General features: G+C 35.9%; 1 protein-coding gene across 1 annotated transcript in view; it reads left to right on the top strand.

Annotated features, from left to right (window-relative positions):
- LOC6043214 (hemicentin-2) overlaps positions 1 to 17,464 on the top strand; it is a 106,066-nt gene that overhangs the window by 75,147 nt on the left and 13,455 nt on the right. Inside the window, exons 2-4 of the mRNA XM_038252582.1 lie at positions 327 to 549; positions 3,060 to 3,320; positions 3,420 to 3,616. Coding sequence (XP_038108510.1) covers positions 327 to 549; positions 3,060 to 3,320; positions 3,420 to 3,616 — 681 coding nt within the window. The remainder of the gene's footprint in view (positions 1 to 326; positions 550 to 3,059; positions 3,321 to 3,419; positions 3,617 to 17,464) is intronic.

Raw genomic sequence — 17,464 nt, 5'->3', positions numbered from 1 at the left:
CAGGTGCTCCCTTTTTTGCGGCCTTTTGTTTGGACCCACCGCCACTGAAGTAATGCTGAGAATTTCAAACTTGATTTATTTCTGGGCAGAATTTCCCGCCAAACAGTGCGCAACAATATCAATATTACAATAACCTAACCTAAGAAAAAAACAGCAAAAAAAGAGAAAGAAGCTGCAACAACAGTTAACTTTTTCTCCAGCGACGACGACACCGGGAAGAACCGTTGCGTTGGTCGTTACTACATCATCAACAACATCTCTCCAAAGCTGCAGCTTCTTCGTGATAGTAATCGTTTTCTTTCCCCTCTTCTTTTTCCCATTCACAGCACCCCGACCGATGGTGATAGCGCTGGCCGTGCTGGCCCTGCTCGCGAGCAGTTGCTCCGCCGACAAGACCATGGACACCCGGGAGGGTGAGGACATCACGCTCAAGTGTCGCTTCAACGAGCACTACTCGGACCGGGAGTACTCGTACTACTGGGCCCGCCAGAGCCTCAACAAGTACGACAACGTGGCGATCAAGGCCGATACCTTCAACCAGAACTACAAGTGAGTGTACTGATGAATCGATCGTGAATGTCAGGTGTTACGCGAAGGCGTTACGGTTTCTTTATTTGTTGATTTCTTCAAAACAGGGTTGTTTTAGAATTTGACTTCTTCTAAAAACTATAATTATCAAAAAAGGCAGACATTAAGAAGAAAAAAAAAGTAACACACTACATAGTTCACGGATTCATGAAATTTGTTCATGATATCATGAATCAAAATATCCATTATCAAGAAAATCCATCATAAAATCAAGACAAATAGCTCTGTCAATCTTTTTCAACTAAATTGCATACTGTGCACATCACTCACCGTGCCAAAAGAGTCCAAAGAATGAACCTGCTCCAACCTTTTAATTAAGATGACCGCTGATGGACGCAAGTTCAATCGCGCGTAAATCCTGAAAATGTGCCTACTCACCAAAAAATTCAAATATCCATTGTAGTAAGCAGAGTTCAACCTCTTGGAAGGAGAAAAAAAACGAGCTCAGACATCTATGAATTAATTTATGAGAGTCCCTTTGTGGGTTTGGGGCTGAAGCTAACGAGGCGACCATGAAGTCATCGTCGTGTGGGGCTGACCGGACCGAGTTGGTTTTGCTGGTCAGGTGCAACGAATTGCTGCCGGCCCGGTACAGGAAATGAGGGGGTTGTTTTTAGCAACGCAATTCAAGTTTTGAGGCGTAAGAAATTAAAGGGTAAACACTCGTGGGGTTTTGCAAGAAGTGTTGATGGGTTTTGTGAGGGTTTTTATTGAAAATGATCTTCACCTTTTTATAGCTCTGAAATAAACCGTGGAGCTGATGAAGAATGATTATTTGCTAGGCTAAGAGATATTTGAGGTCGTTTGTAACGATACAAGCATTAGATTCGACATTTTGAATTAGTTCTTAAACTTGACAATCTAGCCAATAATTTAGCTATTTTGTAAATTTTCAATCTAGCAAAATATTGTCGTTTTTAGAAAGCCGATTAGTTTTGATCATGTCTTCGAATGGTTAAGCTTGTATTCAACAATAAAAAAATGCCAAAATACAAAAATACAAAAATACAAAAAAAAAACAACATACAACAATACAAAAAAAAACAAAAATAGCTAAAATAGCAAAAATAACAAAAATAGCAAAAATAGCAAATATAGCGAAAAAAGCAAAAATAGTAAAAACAGCAAAAAAAGCAAAAAAAAAAACACAAAAATAGCAAAAATAGCAAAAATACCAAAAATAGCAAAAATAGCAAAAAAAAACAAATAAAGCAAAAATAGCAAAAATAGCAAAAATAGCAAAAAATAGCAAAAATAGCAAAAATAGCAAAATTATCAAAAATAGCAAAAATAGCACGAATAGCAAAAATATCAAAAATAGTAAGAATAGCAAAAAAAGCAAAATAGCGAAAATAGCAAAAATAGCAAAAAAAAACCAAAAATATCTAAAATAGCAAAAAAGCAAAAATAGCTAAAAAAGCAAAAAAGCAAAAAAGCAAAAAGAGCAAAAAGAGCAAAAAGAGCAAAAAAGCAAAAATAGCAAAAATAGCAAGAATAGCAAAAATAGCAAAAAATAGCAAATAGCAAAAAGCAAAAATGGCAAAAATAGCAAAGATAGTAAAAATACCGAAAATAGCAAAAATAGCAAAAATAGCAAAAATTGCAAAAAATGCAAAAATTGCAAAAATAGCAAAAATAGCAAAAATAGCAAAAATAGCAAAAATAGCAAAAATAGCAAAAATAGCAAAAATAGCAAAAATAGCAAAAATAGCAAAAATAGCAAAAATAGCAAAAATAGCAAAAATAGCAAAAATAGCAAAAATAGCAAAAATAGCAAAAATAGCAAAAATAGCAAAAAAAGCAAAAATAGCCAAAATTGCAAAAATAGCAAAAATTGCAAAAATAGCAAAAATAGCAGAAATAGCAAAAATAGCAAAAATAGCAAAAATAGCAAAAATAGCAAAAAATAGCAAAAATAGCAAAAAATGCAAAAATTGCAAAAATAGCAAAAATAGCAAAAATAGCAAAAATAGCCAAAATAGCAAAAAAAAGCAAAAATAGCAAAAAAAGATAGAATTGAAAAATAGCAACAATACTAATAATAGTAAAAATAGCAAAAATAACAAAAAGTAGCAAAAGTAGAAAAAATAGCAAAAAATTGTCAAAATAGTAAAAATATCAAAAATATCAAATATATCAAAAATAGCAAAAATAGCAAAAACAGCAAAAATAGCTAAAAATAGCAAAAATAGCAAAAATAGCAAAAATTGCTAAATTAGACAAAAAATACCAAAAATAGTAACAATAGTACAAATTGCAAAATAGCAAAAATAGCAACATTAGCACAACTAGCAAAAATAGCACGAAAATCAGAAATAGCAAAAATACCAAAAATAGCAAAAATAGCAAAAATAACAAAAATGAAAAAAAATACAAAAATCACAAAAAAAAACTGCAACAATTGCAAAAATATCAAACATCCTAAAACAAGAAACGTCTTAAACACTTCTTCTTCTTCTGATCTTCCCCAGAATCGACTACCGCCCGGACAAAGGCATCTACGACCTGCAGATCCTGAACGTGTCCTACTCCCGGGACAACGGCCGCTACGAGTGCCGCATCAAGCTGTTCGGCGACGGCGAGGTCATCTACGAGGACTACTACAACCTGACGGTGCTGACACCCCCGCAGCCCCCGCTCATCTTCCCCGGCTCGGAAACCACCGCCACCGAGGACAAGGCCCAGGAGCTGACCTGCAGCAGCGTGGGCGGTTCGCCCGATCCGATGATTTCGTGAGTATTTTTTTCTGGGAATTGGCATTAAAGTGGGATTTAGAGCAGTTGTAGTGCCGATTAAGTGCTAATTTGATGATTCCCCCCCCCCTTTTACAGTTGGTACCGCGAGGGCAGCACGACCCCGCTGGCCGCGAACCTCATCTCCGGCGGCTCGCGGGACATGCAAACGACGAGCACGCTGACGATCATCCCGCGGCGCGAGGACGACGGTGCCAAGTTCATGTGCGTCGTCTGGAACCGTGCCCTGCCGGAAGGCCAGCGGCTCGAGACGGTTACGACACTGTCCGTCAACTGTAAGTAGCTCACCCTCCATGATCACGAGTTCTCTTTTGCATTTTTATCGTTATTGGCGCGACATTCTGGCTTCAGAGAGCTTCTTGCATCATCTTTGTCGTGCAGAAGCGAAAAAGATCCGCGACAAAGTCCGACACGACGCGGTCAACGTCGGGTTCAATAATGGCGTGCTTCCTGGAAGTTGGGTATTACTCAGTCAAGAGGGTTTATCCGCAGCTGGAAATCCTCACTTTTGACGGGGTCATTTTTTTTCTTTTTTCTTCGAAAAGAACGTGAATTGGATATTTCCCTGATTGACCTTGAGTCGCCGAGGGGATGAAGCAAAATAACTGATGCACGTAAAATATTAATCAAAAATTCATTTTGGCCCGACAAAAGAAGGCTGGATGGTTTTGTAATGCTAGCCAAAAGGTAAAGGTACTCTGCGCAATTAACCGTTCTGACATGGGGTTGGGTTTTTGCTCCCTTTTTTTGGCGTCCTTGAGCAGTATTGTCATATTTTGTCGTGGAATAAATTTAATGAATTTTTAATTTTCTGTTGTTTTGTGCGCGTTTTCAAAGAGGTAAGCGCTAGAAAATGATTTATGTCGAAGCTTTTATTTGAAATCCATTTCCAGAGGATTTCATTAGATGTGCTAAATATTTATATTAAATAAATAAATAACTTTTTAATGGTTCACAATTAAAAAAAAAAAAAAACAAGCCTTTCCTCACTAAAATCGCTCAACGTGTTAAATATCCATTTCTTCGATATCTAACTCAACCCTACTCTAGCACAACCATACCTACATATTCACACAATCTATGTCTCGTCGTTCCTGGTGGGTCGTAAATTTTTACAACTTTTCAAACTTTTTAACGGCATTTCCCCGTGTCGACTGTTGCGCCAAACTTGAAGTCAAGGGAGATAGATGTGTGTCGAAGTCGTAAAACTGCATCCCAGCGTTGGACAAGTTGCAAAAAGTTTTGCCAAACAAAATGGCGAAGAAATACACGGGTATAAAGTTCTGTGCAGCCGAGCGACCTGGACGACGCAGAAAATGAGAAAAGTTGAGTTTAAGAAGTTTTCAATCTGGAATGCAAAGTCGTTAAAATCTATCAAAATTAACGCCACTCGATGACGAACTTCAACAGTGCCACCTAACCTTAAACTGACGGAAATCTAGCGGGAACTAACCCTTGGCGGGCAACTTTGGATCGTTTTTATCGTTTCTTATCGTGCGCACATCTACTTGCGAACAAGTGTGTACTTGCCGCATGCATACGATTTGGCTTGAAGTTGGCGAGGAGAGAGTTGAAAAAAGTGAACTGCAGCAACGTAAAATGTCGGCCCATAAATTTTCATCGGGAACCTGGCAAGCGCACTAACGAAGCGATCATTTTATTGTGGCCACCCTGAAGGCAAGAACTTGCACGGTGGGTTTGAGAAAAAAAACTCAAGAATATTCATGAACATTTTGAATGCTGCTGTTCGTTAAAATTTTTTAACACTGGAGTTGTTTATCATTCTAATTGATGATCATATCCACTGCCATACATTTCACCTCTGCCCCTGTCTTTCATTCTAACTGCCTTTTTTTCCAAAATGCCTTAAATTTCAACTACTTTACATATAAACTGATTGTTACAACTGCCATACATCTTAACAGCAATACTGCCTTCCATTTTTCCTGCCTTTCGTTATAACTGCCTTTTATTGCATCTGCTCATCTTTATCTCTGCAATGTAGCATCTGCCTTACAATTCAACTGCCAAACATTGTAACTGCCTTGCGCTGTAACTGCCTTCCATTTAAACCGCTGCACATTTCCACTTTTCGACCCTTTTCTGCCCGAACCTCAACTGCTGGCCAAAAGAGCACACCGTGCACTCCAAACCGACTCCTTCTGCAGACCCACCCTGGCGGCCAGGCGAAAGTGGTTTGTCAGGGTTTTCTTATGGCTTCTGACCCCACCCCGCCGCGTCTCGGTCACCACGTTTGCCCACTGCCAAATTAGACCACTTAGGAGAAGCTGGTCGGTTTTGCATTTGTTGCTGCCGGGCCAAGTAACTTTTGCACTTTCGAAAGCTGCCGGACTTTATATTGTCATTTGCGGTTTGAGGTTTAATGAAAAAGAGAGCCCCTCCATTCTGGGCGCTTCTCGGCACAACAAAGTGAAATAACTCAAAAACTTACAGCCCCGCTGGTCTCAAACTGTCAGTTCATAAATTATTAGCCGGGGGGTTTCTCTGGGTAAATTGGGGACGAAGGAATGTTTTTGCTGCCGCTAGATAATGCTCCAATAATGTCCCGTCGTGTCCAGTTCTGGGTCGGTTCCGGCTGGGAATGTTTGCCACTCTTGCAACGCCACTTGAAATGGGGGGGGGGGGACCGAGCGGAAATGCAGTGCAGGGATTCTTTCCCTTTTATTTATAGCGTGAAAATGGTTCTCGGTGGATGATATGGAAAAAGGTTTACTTCGCCAGTGATTGTCGATTGTGGCTTTGAGCGAGATGCACTGTTGAAAAAAATGTGCCAACCTGAGTTCCAAAACGAACGCACCACCTCGTTCAAATCGACATTTTGGCTGCGTTCTTGGTTGCACTCGCCAAATTAAACAAACGTGCATGAGTGAAGTTTTTACCGTGCCTTCAAAACATTTCACAACGCAAAGAGCTTAATCTTTGCGTTGACAAACTTTAGTTCGGACATGCCGGCATAAATTTTGCACCTTCCCAGTAAAAAAAAATCAGCCCAGGCAGAAAAGTGCACAACCTATCAAGACGCAGCCATCCGGATTAATAAATTATTCAGGGGACCTGCATGCCGCCCCCTCGTCGACATCGGGACAATTAATAAAATTTGAACAGCAGCCCCGGCGATGTTTTAGGTCGTCGACGGCGAGGTTGTCGTTCCGGCGGGCGTCGGAAGTCGGGATTTATTCATGGGCGACGTTGGCAGTCTTTTTTTTTGTTGTTGCACCTAGAGGAGGCATTCTTTAAGGCTGCGAGGGTGAGATGTAAGATAATGTCAAGTGGAGGAATTAAACGTGCGGATATTTAATTTTGTCAGGGACTTTTTTTCACTTGATGTCTTTTTATAAACATTGTTACTTTTGATAAAATGTCGAAGAAAAATAGTTACAGCTAACATCGATCCATTTTGGCTGATTTTAGCGTGACGTACTTTATGGCTGAAGCCCTATCAAAACAAATGTTTGGTAGTGTGTGTGAACTCTGTGTAAAAGGAGTGTCAAACCATCGGGGTTTTAGTGTAAGGCGTCGTTTGTTTATAAACATTTGTTTGTAGACGAACCGAAAAAAAAACTTTTTTTGTAAAAAATTCTTTGACAAGATTGCATATCAAATCATCGTGCCTTTAGTGTAACTTTATTTTAGAAATCGATTTGCTCTGAATTCGTATTTAAATTTAACAATTCGGCTAAAATAATAATAAGTTGCAAAATTCCCAACTTCAGCCATGGGTAACAATTTCCACATCACCCAAACGGGAAACCGAAAATGGGGTAATTCATGCGTTCCAGACTGTCAATTAGGTTTTACGCCGACTCGATTTGGAGGTTAGAAATTTGACAGCTTGGCTGCACTGTTTACATTTTTTGCACGTGTGTCTCAGTAAAAATGTGTGTGCGTGTGCGCTCGTGACGTCACGCTGTAAAACCTAATGGGCAACAATTTCCACATCACCCAAACGGGAAACCGAAAATGGGGTAATTCACGCGTTCCAAACTGTCAAAATTCCAAAACGTCATTGCCAGTCTTCGGTTCGCTGCTTTTGTTTGCATTTGAAGTTTCAGGCCGAGACTCTGTCTAAAGGTGAAAGCCCTTTGCAGCGCCGTACCTAGGGGTTGGCGCAGTTGGCGACCGCCAAGGGCGCCAGCCCTTGGGGGGCGCCGAAAACGATGATTGTACAAATTTGTCATGTTATTATAAAATCCTAGAAAGGTATTCAGAACAAAAGGGGCGCCAAATTTTAAAGTAGGACTACAAAATAACTCGATAATCTTGGTCGGAATATTACAAATATTACTTATAACACTTGGGGCGCCAAAATCAACTATTTCAATAATTGTACCAGAATTAAATTTAAAATTAAATTCTCTCTATTCATTTATCAAAGGGGGCGCTCAAGTGGCAAAAATTTCAGGGTTTTATAACAATTCTTTGAAATAGCTAGAGATTTTATATTCCAACTACAGTATATAAAATTCAATTTAAATTTCACCATTTTTTCCAGCATCAGGAACCATCAAGCTTTTTTATGTTTTGAAGTATTTTTTTTATATTATCAGCTATTTAATTGAAATTTACACATTTCTATTGAAAATCTGAAATAAAAAGAATAAGATATTTCAAGTTTAGTGGCCTACGTTTTCGAAATACTGAAGTGTTTAAATTGAATATTTCTTACACAAAAAATGCTTGGACTTTTGTTAAATTTCTAGCAAAATATATTTTTTTTTTCAACATAAAAATGTTGGTTTTTTAAGAGCACATAAATTGCTCTAAATATATTATATTCTGCTGCTTGTATTCAATTGCTTGTAGCAAAAGTAAAATTTGGGTGTCTTCGACAAAGTTGCATAGATTGGCATGCCCACCAGCTTTTTAGTAGTAAAAGTAAATTATTATACAATTTCTTGTATAATTTTGATTTGCAGAAACACCATTATCGCGGACCCATTAGATTTTAAAGCAAAGCAAAATTCCAACTCCAAAAACAGCAAGTTCCACTTAATTTTGCTTCTAGGGTCAATAATTTGAAGAATGTTAGTAACATTTTCCTTGAAAATTTTTGTTTTGTTATGTTTTAATGGAATGGATAAAGTTGCTTATCTTTCACATACATTTTTTTTTATTTCATGGATTCTATGTGTTGGGCTATCCAGTGTAATTTCGCCTAAATTTTCACATTTACACAAACGGTTCTAAAAGCTTTGTGTGTAGAGGGTGACTATTCTCGAGATTTTCAATTTCCCGGGAATCGAGAGTTGAATTTGGATATTTCCCGGGAATTCCCGGGACCTGGTAGTGTTTATAACTATGCCAATAGTGCCAGTAATGTATAAAGAAAAGTTATAAATGTGTTTCTTTTCAATGAATTCAGTGACGATTTATTCATGCTTATTTAATGAAACGTTAATTAGTAGCCTCATTATTTTTGGGAACTATGATCTACTTCTTGATTTTTTCTGAATCTGCAATACAACTTGTTGTATGAACTTGTTATTAGATTTTTGTGAAATAACAAAATAGCTAATATATAATTTCCCAGTATTGGGATTTTTACAATATAATAAATAGCGACTCAAAACAACAATTTTAATATTTTTTTCTTTTTTAAAACTGTAAATATGCATTGAACAAATAGTGATCCGGAAAACCCGAATGTTCACATTTGGCGGACTTTACAAAGATTTCCAGAGTTTTTTTTCTAAGATATAATTTAATATTGAGGTTTAAGCGAAACACAAAATTACTCCATGACATCAAAAAAGGAAATTACCTTGATACAGCGAAATTAAAATAATAAGAATAAAAAAATGGATTATAAGAATTGCTATGCTTGAAAGAGGATATGAAAATTATACTCTTAGAAATAATAATCAAAAATATAAAAAAATAGACTTTCTTCTTGTGGCTAACTGCTAAGTATGCTTTAAGGTTAATTTTGGGGTCCACATTATTTTAAGTTTTCCCGATTATAGTTATTGAAATTTTTAATAAGTTAAAATTTACACTTTCTGAATAAGAAGATAAGAAAAGCATTGGTTCATTCGAACTTGAACACCTTACATTGAACACCCAATGTTCTGAACAATTTCGAATTTTCATTTTTTTTTTATTTGTTTATATAATTTTGCTTCGACCAAATTTCCCGGGAATCGAGAGGTCCAAAAATGGTCGATTTCCCGGGAATTCCCGCTCGTCACCCTCTATTTGAGTGTAATGGTTTTTATACAAAATTTTAAGAAACTTCAGATGTCGAAAAATAAACACAAAAAATTTCAATGTGTTAAAAAGGTAAAAACTAATTGCCTTTGTTTGAAGCTATGAATTTTCAAAAAACAAATTTTAGGAATTTAATATCAATCAAAAAAACACAGTCACAGAGAAGAGAAATATTGGTTTCAAAAATAAATTGAAAAAAAATAGTTTCAAAAGGAATCCATCCAAAAACAAGTTTGAAAAGGAGTCCATTTTCTAATCAGTTAAACTATTTTTTCAGGAATGCAGGAAAATGCTGATACAATGAAATTTAAGCTAGGTCAGATCAAATTCTGTTTAAAACGATAAAACAACACTCTGCTATTTTCAGTCAACATTAATCCTAAAGCACCTTTTCGTTACAACCTATCTGTATTGGAAAGATATAAATCGATTGAAATGGTTTAAAAATAATAAAACATTAATTTGAATATTCTTCAAACCCGGGCAGACGGTAATAACAAAATTCATAATATTTCAATAACAAATCCTGTTAAAATAACAAACAGTGTTATTATTTTAACCTGAAGTTCAACTTCAAGAAGAAAAATTAATAACAGTTTCTGATAAAATAACAATATTTGGTATTGAAGTGATATTATATTGAAAATGTTTAATAACACGCCAATAAGAGGAAATGTTATACATTTCAAAACTCTCCTAATAACAAAATTTGTTATTCGTTCGGTATACTGACTTAGAAATAAAATTACCACAAATCGCACAAATGGAAAAGTTTCTAAGTGTCCATAACACAATCTGTTATTATTTTTCTTTTGTTAAATATGTTTAGATCTTTGGGATAATTTTGTCTAATTTCGTCGGGGTCAATATTTTGGCCATGAAATGGGGTCCTTAAGCTAAAATTATTCTAAAAGTTGAAATATTGGAAGTTGATTTTTTAAATTATTTGATATACCCCCTAAGGGACTTTGCTAAAATTGGCTAGAACTATGGGATAATTTTGACCAATTTCGTCGGGGTCATTATTTTGGCCATGAAATGGGGTCCTTAAGCTAAAATTATTCTAAAAAGTTGAAATTTTGAAAGTTGATTTTTTAATTATTTGATATACCCCTAAAGGACTTAGTTTAAAATGGTTAGAACTATGGGATAATTTTGACCAATTTCGTCGGGGTCATTATTTTGGCCATGAAATGGGGTCCTTAAGCTAAAATTATTCTAAAAGTTGAAATTTTGAAAGTTGATTTTTTTAATTATTTGATATACCCCCTAAAGGACTTAGTTTAAAATGGTTAGAACTATGGGATAATTTTTACCAATTTCGTCAGGGTCATTATTTTGGCCATGAAATGGGGTCCTTAAGCTAAAATTATTCTAAAAGTTGAAATTTTGAAAGTTGATTTTTTTAATTATTTGATATACCCCCTAAGGGACTTTGTTAAAATTGGCTAGAACTATGGGATAATTTTTACCAATTTCATCGGGATCATTATTTTGGTCATGAAATGGGGTCCTTAAGCTAAAATTATTCTAAAAAGTTGAAATTTTGAAAGTTGATTTTTTTAATTATTTGATATACCCCCTAAAGGACTTAGTTTAAAATGGTTAGAACTATGGGATAATTTTTACCAATTTCGTCAGGGTCATTATTTTGGCCATGAAATGGGGTCCTTAAGCTAAAATTATTCTAAAAGTTGAAATTTTGAAAGTTGATTTTTTTAATTATTTGATATACCCCCTAAAGGACTTAATTTAAAATGGTTAGAACTATGGGATAATTTTGACCAATTTCGTCAGGGTCATTATTTTGGCCATGAAATGGGGTCCTTAAGCTAAAATTATTATAAAAAGTTGAAATTTTGAAAGTTGATTTTTTTAATTATTTGATATACCCCCTAAGGGATTTTACTAAAATTGGCTAGAACTATGGGATAATTTTGACCAATTTCGTCGGGGTCATTATTTTGGCCATGAAATGGGGTCCTTAAGCTAAAATTATTATAAAAAGTTGAAATTTTGAAAGTTGATTTTTTTAATTATTTGATATACCCCCTAAGGGATTTTACTAAAATTGGCTAGAACTATGGGATAATTTTGACCAATTTCGTCGGGGTCATTATTTTGGCCATGAAATGGGGTCCTTAAGCTAAAATTATTCTAAAAGTTGAAATTTTGAAAGTTGATTTTTTAATTATTTGATATACCCCTAAGGGATTTTACTAAAATTGGCTAGAACTATGAAATAATTTTGACCAATTTCATCGGGGTCATTATTTCACCATGAAATGGGGTTTCAAGCTAAAATTAATCCGATAAATTAACTTTTGAGAGTTCTTTTTTTTTTATTTTGTTATATTCGCTAACGGAATTGATTTATTTATTGAGAATTTTTGAAGTGTGAATAACAAAAACTGTTATTATTTTCACAGAGCCAGGAAGTCGGAGCTGACGTTGAAGTTCGAGCTGGAGTGTGACCTCGGAGACTGCATCGGATTCATCTAATTTTCAGCAACTTTTACTTGGAGTCGGAATCTGTGAAGTCGGGTATTTTGGAGAGCTAAAGTCGTCGTTGACGTCATATCCTGCATCCAGTGTCGGAGTTGTCTTCAAAGTATGGATTCAAAGTCGCTTGGAGGTACCCGACTCTACAGCCCTGACTAGTACAGAGGAGTTATGGCAACTGCAGGTTTATTTGCAAATTATAAATAAACCAAAACAATAACTTTTTTGTTATGGAGACATACCAGTGCAATAACATTTTTGTTATTATGCTGCTCCACCTCTCCGCACAAAATAACAAATCTTGTTATTCCTTCATGATTCCTTCTGTGTTATTGGTTTGTTATTGCAATAACAACATAATAACAGTTTAAGTTATTCTTCGAACAAATCTTTGTTATTGATTTTTGTTATTTTAACAACTAATCCGATCATCCCAATAACATATTTCGATCTTCTCACAATATCAAAAACTGACCTTCCCAAGTTATTTCCGTCTGCTCGGGAACATAACAACAGTTTAATTTGTTCTTCGAACAAATCTTTGTCATTGATTTTTGTTATTTTAACAACTAATCCGATCATCCCAATTACATATTTCGATCTTCTCATAATATCAAAAACTGACCTTCCCAGGTTATTTCCGTCTGCTCGGGTATGTAAACAAAGGGCCAGAGCCGTACCTAGGGTCCACGGCGCCCTTGGCGAAGCATCAATTTGGCGCCCCTCCAAATTTTTCAACATTTTGATATGTTTACTTAAATTTTCAGCGATTGCTTCAAAGAGTTTTAATAATATAATGGTAATTGATTGAATAAATATAACAGCTAAAAAATCCAACCACAATTTAATGCTTCCCGAGCAGACGGAAATAACTTGGGAAGGTCAGTTTTTAATATTGTGAGAAGATCGAAATATGTTATTGGGATGATCGGATTAGTTGTTAAAATAACAAAAATCAATAACAAAGATTTGTTCGAAGAATAACTTAAACTGTTATTATGTTGTTATTGCAATAACAAACCAATAACACAGAAGGAATCATGAAGGAATAACAAGATTTGTTATTTTGTGCGGAGAGGTGGAGCAGCATAATAACAAAAAATGTTATTAAACTGGTATGTCTCCATAACAAAAAAAGTTATTGTTTTGGTTTATTTGTAATTTGCAAATAAACCTGCAGTTGCCAAAACTCCTCTGTACTAGTCAGGGCTGCAGAGTCGGGTACCTTCAAGCGACTTTGAATCCATACTTTGAAGACAACTCCGACTCTGGATGCTGGATATGACGTCAACGCCGACTTCAGCTCTCCAAAAATACCCGACTTCACAGATTCCGACTCCAAGTAAAAGTTGCTGAAAATTAGCTGAATCCGATGCCGTCTCCGAGGTCTCACTCCAGCTCGAACTTCATCGTCAGCTCGGACTTCCTGGCTCTGTGAAAATAAGAACAGTTTTTGTTATTCACATTTGGGACCATCCATAAACCACGTGGACACTTTAGGGGGTATGGCGATTGTCCATGCTCCATACAAAAAAGATTTTTTTGTATGGACAATTGTCCACGAGGGAGGGGGGGGGGTTCGAGATTACCAAAAAAGTGTCCACGTGGTTTATGAATGATCCCTTTCAGAAATTCTCAATAAATAAATCAATTCTCTTAGAGAATATAAAAAAAATAAAAAAATAAACAACTTTCAATAGTTAATTTTATCGGATTCATTTTAGCTTGAGGACCCCATTTCATGGTTAAATAAATGACCCCGATGAAATTGGTCAAAATTATTCCATAGTTCTAGCCAATTTTAGCAAAGTCCCTTATGGGGTATATTAAATAATGTAAAAAAATCAACTGTTAAAATTTCAACTTTTTAGAATAATTTTAGCTAAAGGACCCCATTTCATGGCCAAAATAATGACCCCGACGAAAATTGTCAAAATTATACCAAAGATCTAAACATATTTAACAAAAGAAAAAATAATAACAGATTGTGTTATGGACGCTAAAAAACTTTGCCATTTGTGAGATTTATGGCAATTTTATTTCTAAGTCAGAATACCAAACGAATAACAAATCTTGTTATTAGGAGAGTTTTTGAAATGTATAACATTTCCTCTTATTAGCGTGTTATTAAACATTTTCAGTATAACATCATTTCAATACCAAATCTTGTTATTTTATCAGAGACTGTTATTATTTTTTCTTATTGAAGTTGAAGTTCAGGATAAAATAATAACACTTTTTGTTATTTTAACAGGATTTTTTATTAAAATATTATTGATTTTGTTATTACCGTCTGCCCGGGTAGCTACAGTTTTGTCGCAAAGTACCCAATTTCAGCTAAAATTGAAAACTTGCATAGCTTTTTTATTGGGGTTGAAATTGCTTCATGAAAAATCCTAGAATTTCGTTCTAGTAAGTAACTGTTTGTTAAAAAATTTACGCATCTATTGCATAAATTGAACTAATCATCCATTAAAGCTATAGAAATTGACACTTTGTTGATTAAAACCCCAGCGTGATTCAATACAAAGTTTTAATTTAATAAATAAAAATCGCACCTAGCACGGCTCCCACTGCTTTACACAACAAAGTATTAAATTCTGCGGTTTCGCAGTAGGGTGTGGGTGGTTCCAATTTTTCCGGTGCGTTTTCCCCGGAAGCTGCCAGCAAAAAACAGCCCTTCGATATCATTGTCGTGCTGAGGTTGACCACAAAACAATTGATGGGCACGGTTTTGCAAATGCAATAAATGTGCTTGTTTGTAATAAAAACACATCCAATTGAAATAGTGGTTACAAGTCGGTGTGACAGTTTTGTTGTGTGCTGCTTTCACTTCAATGTGTCACAATTAAAAGGTAAACGTTTTGTAAAATCACTTTAACTGCTTTTTCCAGCAGGTGTGTGTGGGGACACAGCTTTTCGGGTGAAAATAAAAGTGTCATTACTTTTGCTTTCCCGCGTCAAGATCTAGAGAGGGGCCCAATTGCACAACATTTCGGGCACAGCTTCCACAACTCGTAAAGGTACAGCTTAGAAGCGGTTTATCTCTTTTGGCCGCTGGCCACTGTAGTCTGCCGTTTAGATTTTGACCGTTTTGACACTCCGAGCAACGGAGTTTCTTATCGTCCTCCGATTTTCGGTCGGTATGGTACCTGGCAGCACAGTACAGTGAAATCATGCTGGTTTGACACTTTATAATTTGACCAGAAGTATTACATTGTCAAACCGTAAATTTGGTAACAGTAGAAAAGTCACTTTTTGGTTTGGCAAACTGCATTATGTTCTCAGTGTCAGTTCTTTTGATCACTCTAAAAATAAGGCCAATTTCAATGATATCAAACCGCCACCGTGCCACTGTACCAGAAGAAGGTCAGCGGAGATCGCGCCACCTGTTTGGCTGCCCGCGGTCGTCGTGACACCGTCGCTCTCCTTTTTCCCGAAAATAAAGTCGGTGCTGCCGCCGAGGCACCCTGTGCCGTCGTCGGACACTCACACACATCGCTTTTTATCAGCGCTTGAAGATCTGGACCCGCGCGTCATAAAAACTCGCAACGTGGCCGCGGAGACAGCGACACAGGTGCAACGCAGCGACCCTCGGGCGATGAGAGTTTTATGGGCTCGGAAAGTCGGCAAGACCCCGGACTCGGGTGGGTGCCCAGAGGGGACATCTCCAACCAAACAGACACACACGCACTCACGTACGCAGCGACACACACACACACGGGGAAAGGTGTTCCAGTATCGTAGTTGGCGTTGGTGTTGGTGGTGAAGCAAAAGAAAGATGGAAGAAAAGGTTCGTTGAACTAACGGGGCGCAGCAGCAGAGGCCACAATCAGCTCAAACGGTTGACTTGGCGACGGGTTCGTCGTTTCTGCGTTTTGTGGTTGCTTTAGGAGTCTCGACCAAGTTGGGACCCCTGCGTGATTGTAGTTGGCGTTGGAGTCGCGTGATCATCGGCGATGTCGCCTACTGCTACGGTAGTTTTGTTATTGCTGATGGATTAATGGTGGAGAAATTCGTTAGGGGTTATTTCAGAACTTAGGGTTATTTTGGCACATGATTCACCACATAGTCCCCCATAGCTGTATTTTTTTTCAAAAGGACCTATAAGCATTTTTCTCAGTTGCATGATAGTCTAAACGGGACAGTTATGCTTTTCTGGGTAGTGCAAAATTTCTTTTGCTTTTCTTTAGCTATACAAATTATAGAATAGCAACCGTTAGATAAAATCTCAAAACATCATTCAACGGTTTTACTAAATGTTCAGTGCAATAATGATTAAACCGATATTTGAAGCTACTTTCATCAGTTTTGGGACTTGTAGTTCAAGAACAGATTAAGACTCTCGAAATTATTACAAAAATAATCACACCATTGAAGTAATTCTTTTCCCATCACAAATCATCTTTTTCTGTTAAATTTTACCTGTTTATATAAAAAGTACCGTGAAGAAATAATCTTCTTGAAAAGGGATTTTCTGATCGACAGGATGTTATCTGCAAATTTTGGTTTTATTCTCAGATTCTTCAGAAAATGATATTAGCACTTAAGTAAATTGTCCACTTAAAAACATATATTTTATTTTTAAAAAAATGCGGTACTGATAAATTGTTGAATAAATGATAATTAACCTTAACAAAAACTTGTACAATCTTGATTCAATAACTTTTGTTTTGTTCTGTTTAGTAAATTGTTGTAATAATTTTTAATTACATATTTTGATTTTTTTTTTTTATCTTGCTCATGCTCAATATCTATGGATAAAACAGCCTGATGAATTTTCTGAAAAAATATAAATAAAAACAAAATCAATTCCTTGAATACTTTAAGAAGAGCATTTCACTTTTTGTAGATTTGTTATTTTGTATTTTTTGATTGTTAAGAGAAGCCATTTTTCATCATATTTTTTTTCCTAACAAGTCTCCATACAATTTTACAAACTAGTCTGAAAATCTTTTTTTTAATGTTTTAAGGGACTAATTGTAGAATCTTTTGCGCTGGAAATATTCGAAATATTGATCAAACGGAGTTTTAAAATCAATGTTAAGATGCAAAATCATGATTGCATGCGAAAATAACTCTTCACGTTTTTGACAATTGGTGGTTGATGGTTAAAATTTGAAGTAATTTATTTATTCTTAAAATGGCATCCCTGCAAAAAAATATAAATTAAATTGCTTGGAAAGTTTCTTGCGTTTTTAAAATGTTGATCGAAATGCATGTCCGAGCAGACGGAAATAACTTGGGAATAACATTTTTTGATATTTTAAAATACTATGCCAATAACATTTTATGTTATTTATAACAAGATTTGTTATTCGCCGTTATGATTTTTTTGTTATTGGATTGTTATTGTAATAACAGACTAATAACATTTTGAGTTATTCTTCGAA

Source organism: Culex quinquefasciatus, chromosome 2 (genome assembly GCF_015732765.1).
Source record: "Culex quinquefasciatus strain JHB chromosome 2, VPISU_Cqui_1.0_pri_paternal, whole genome shotgun sequence".
NCBI lineage: Eukaryota > Metazoa > Arthropoda > Insecta > Diptera > Culicidae > Culex > Culex quinquefasciatus.
Note: the sequence above shows the minus strand (reverse complement) of the source record. Positions and strands in the feature narration are given on the sequence as shown.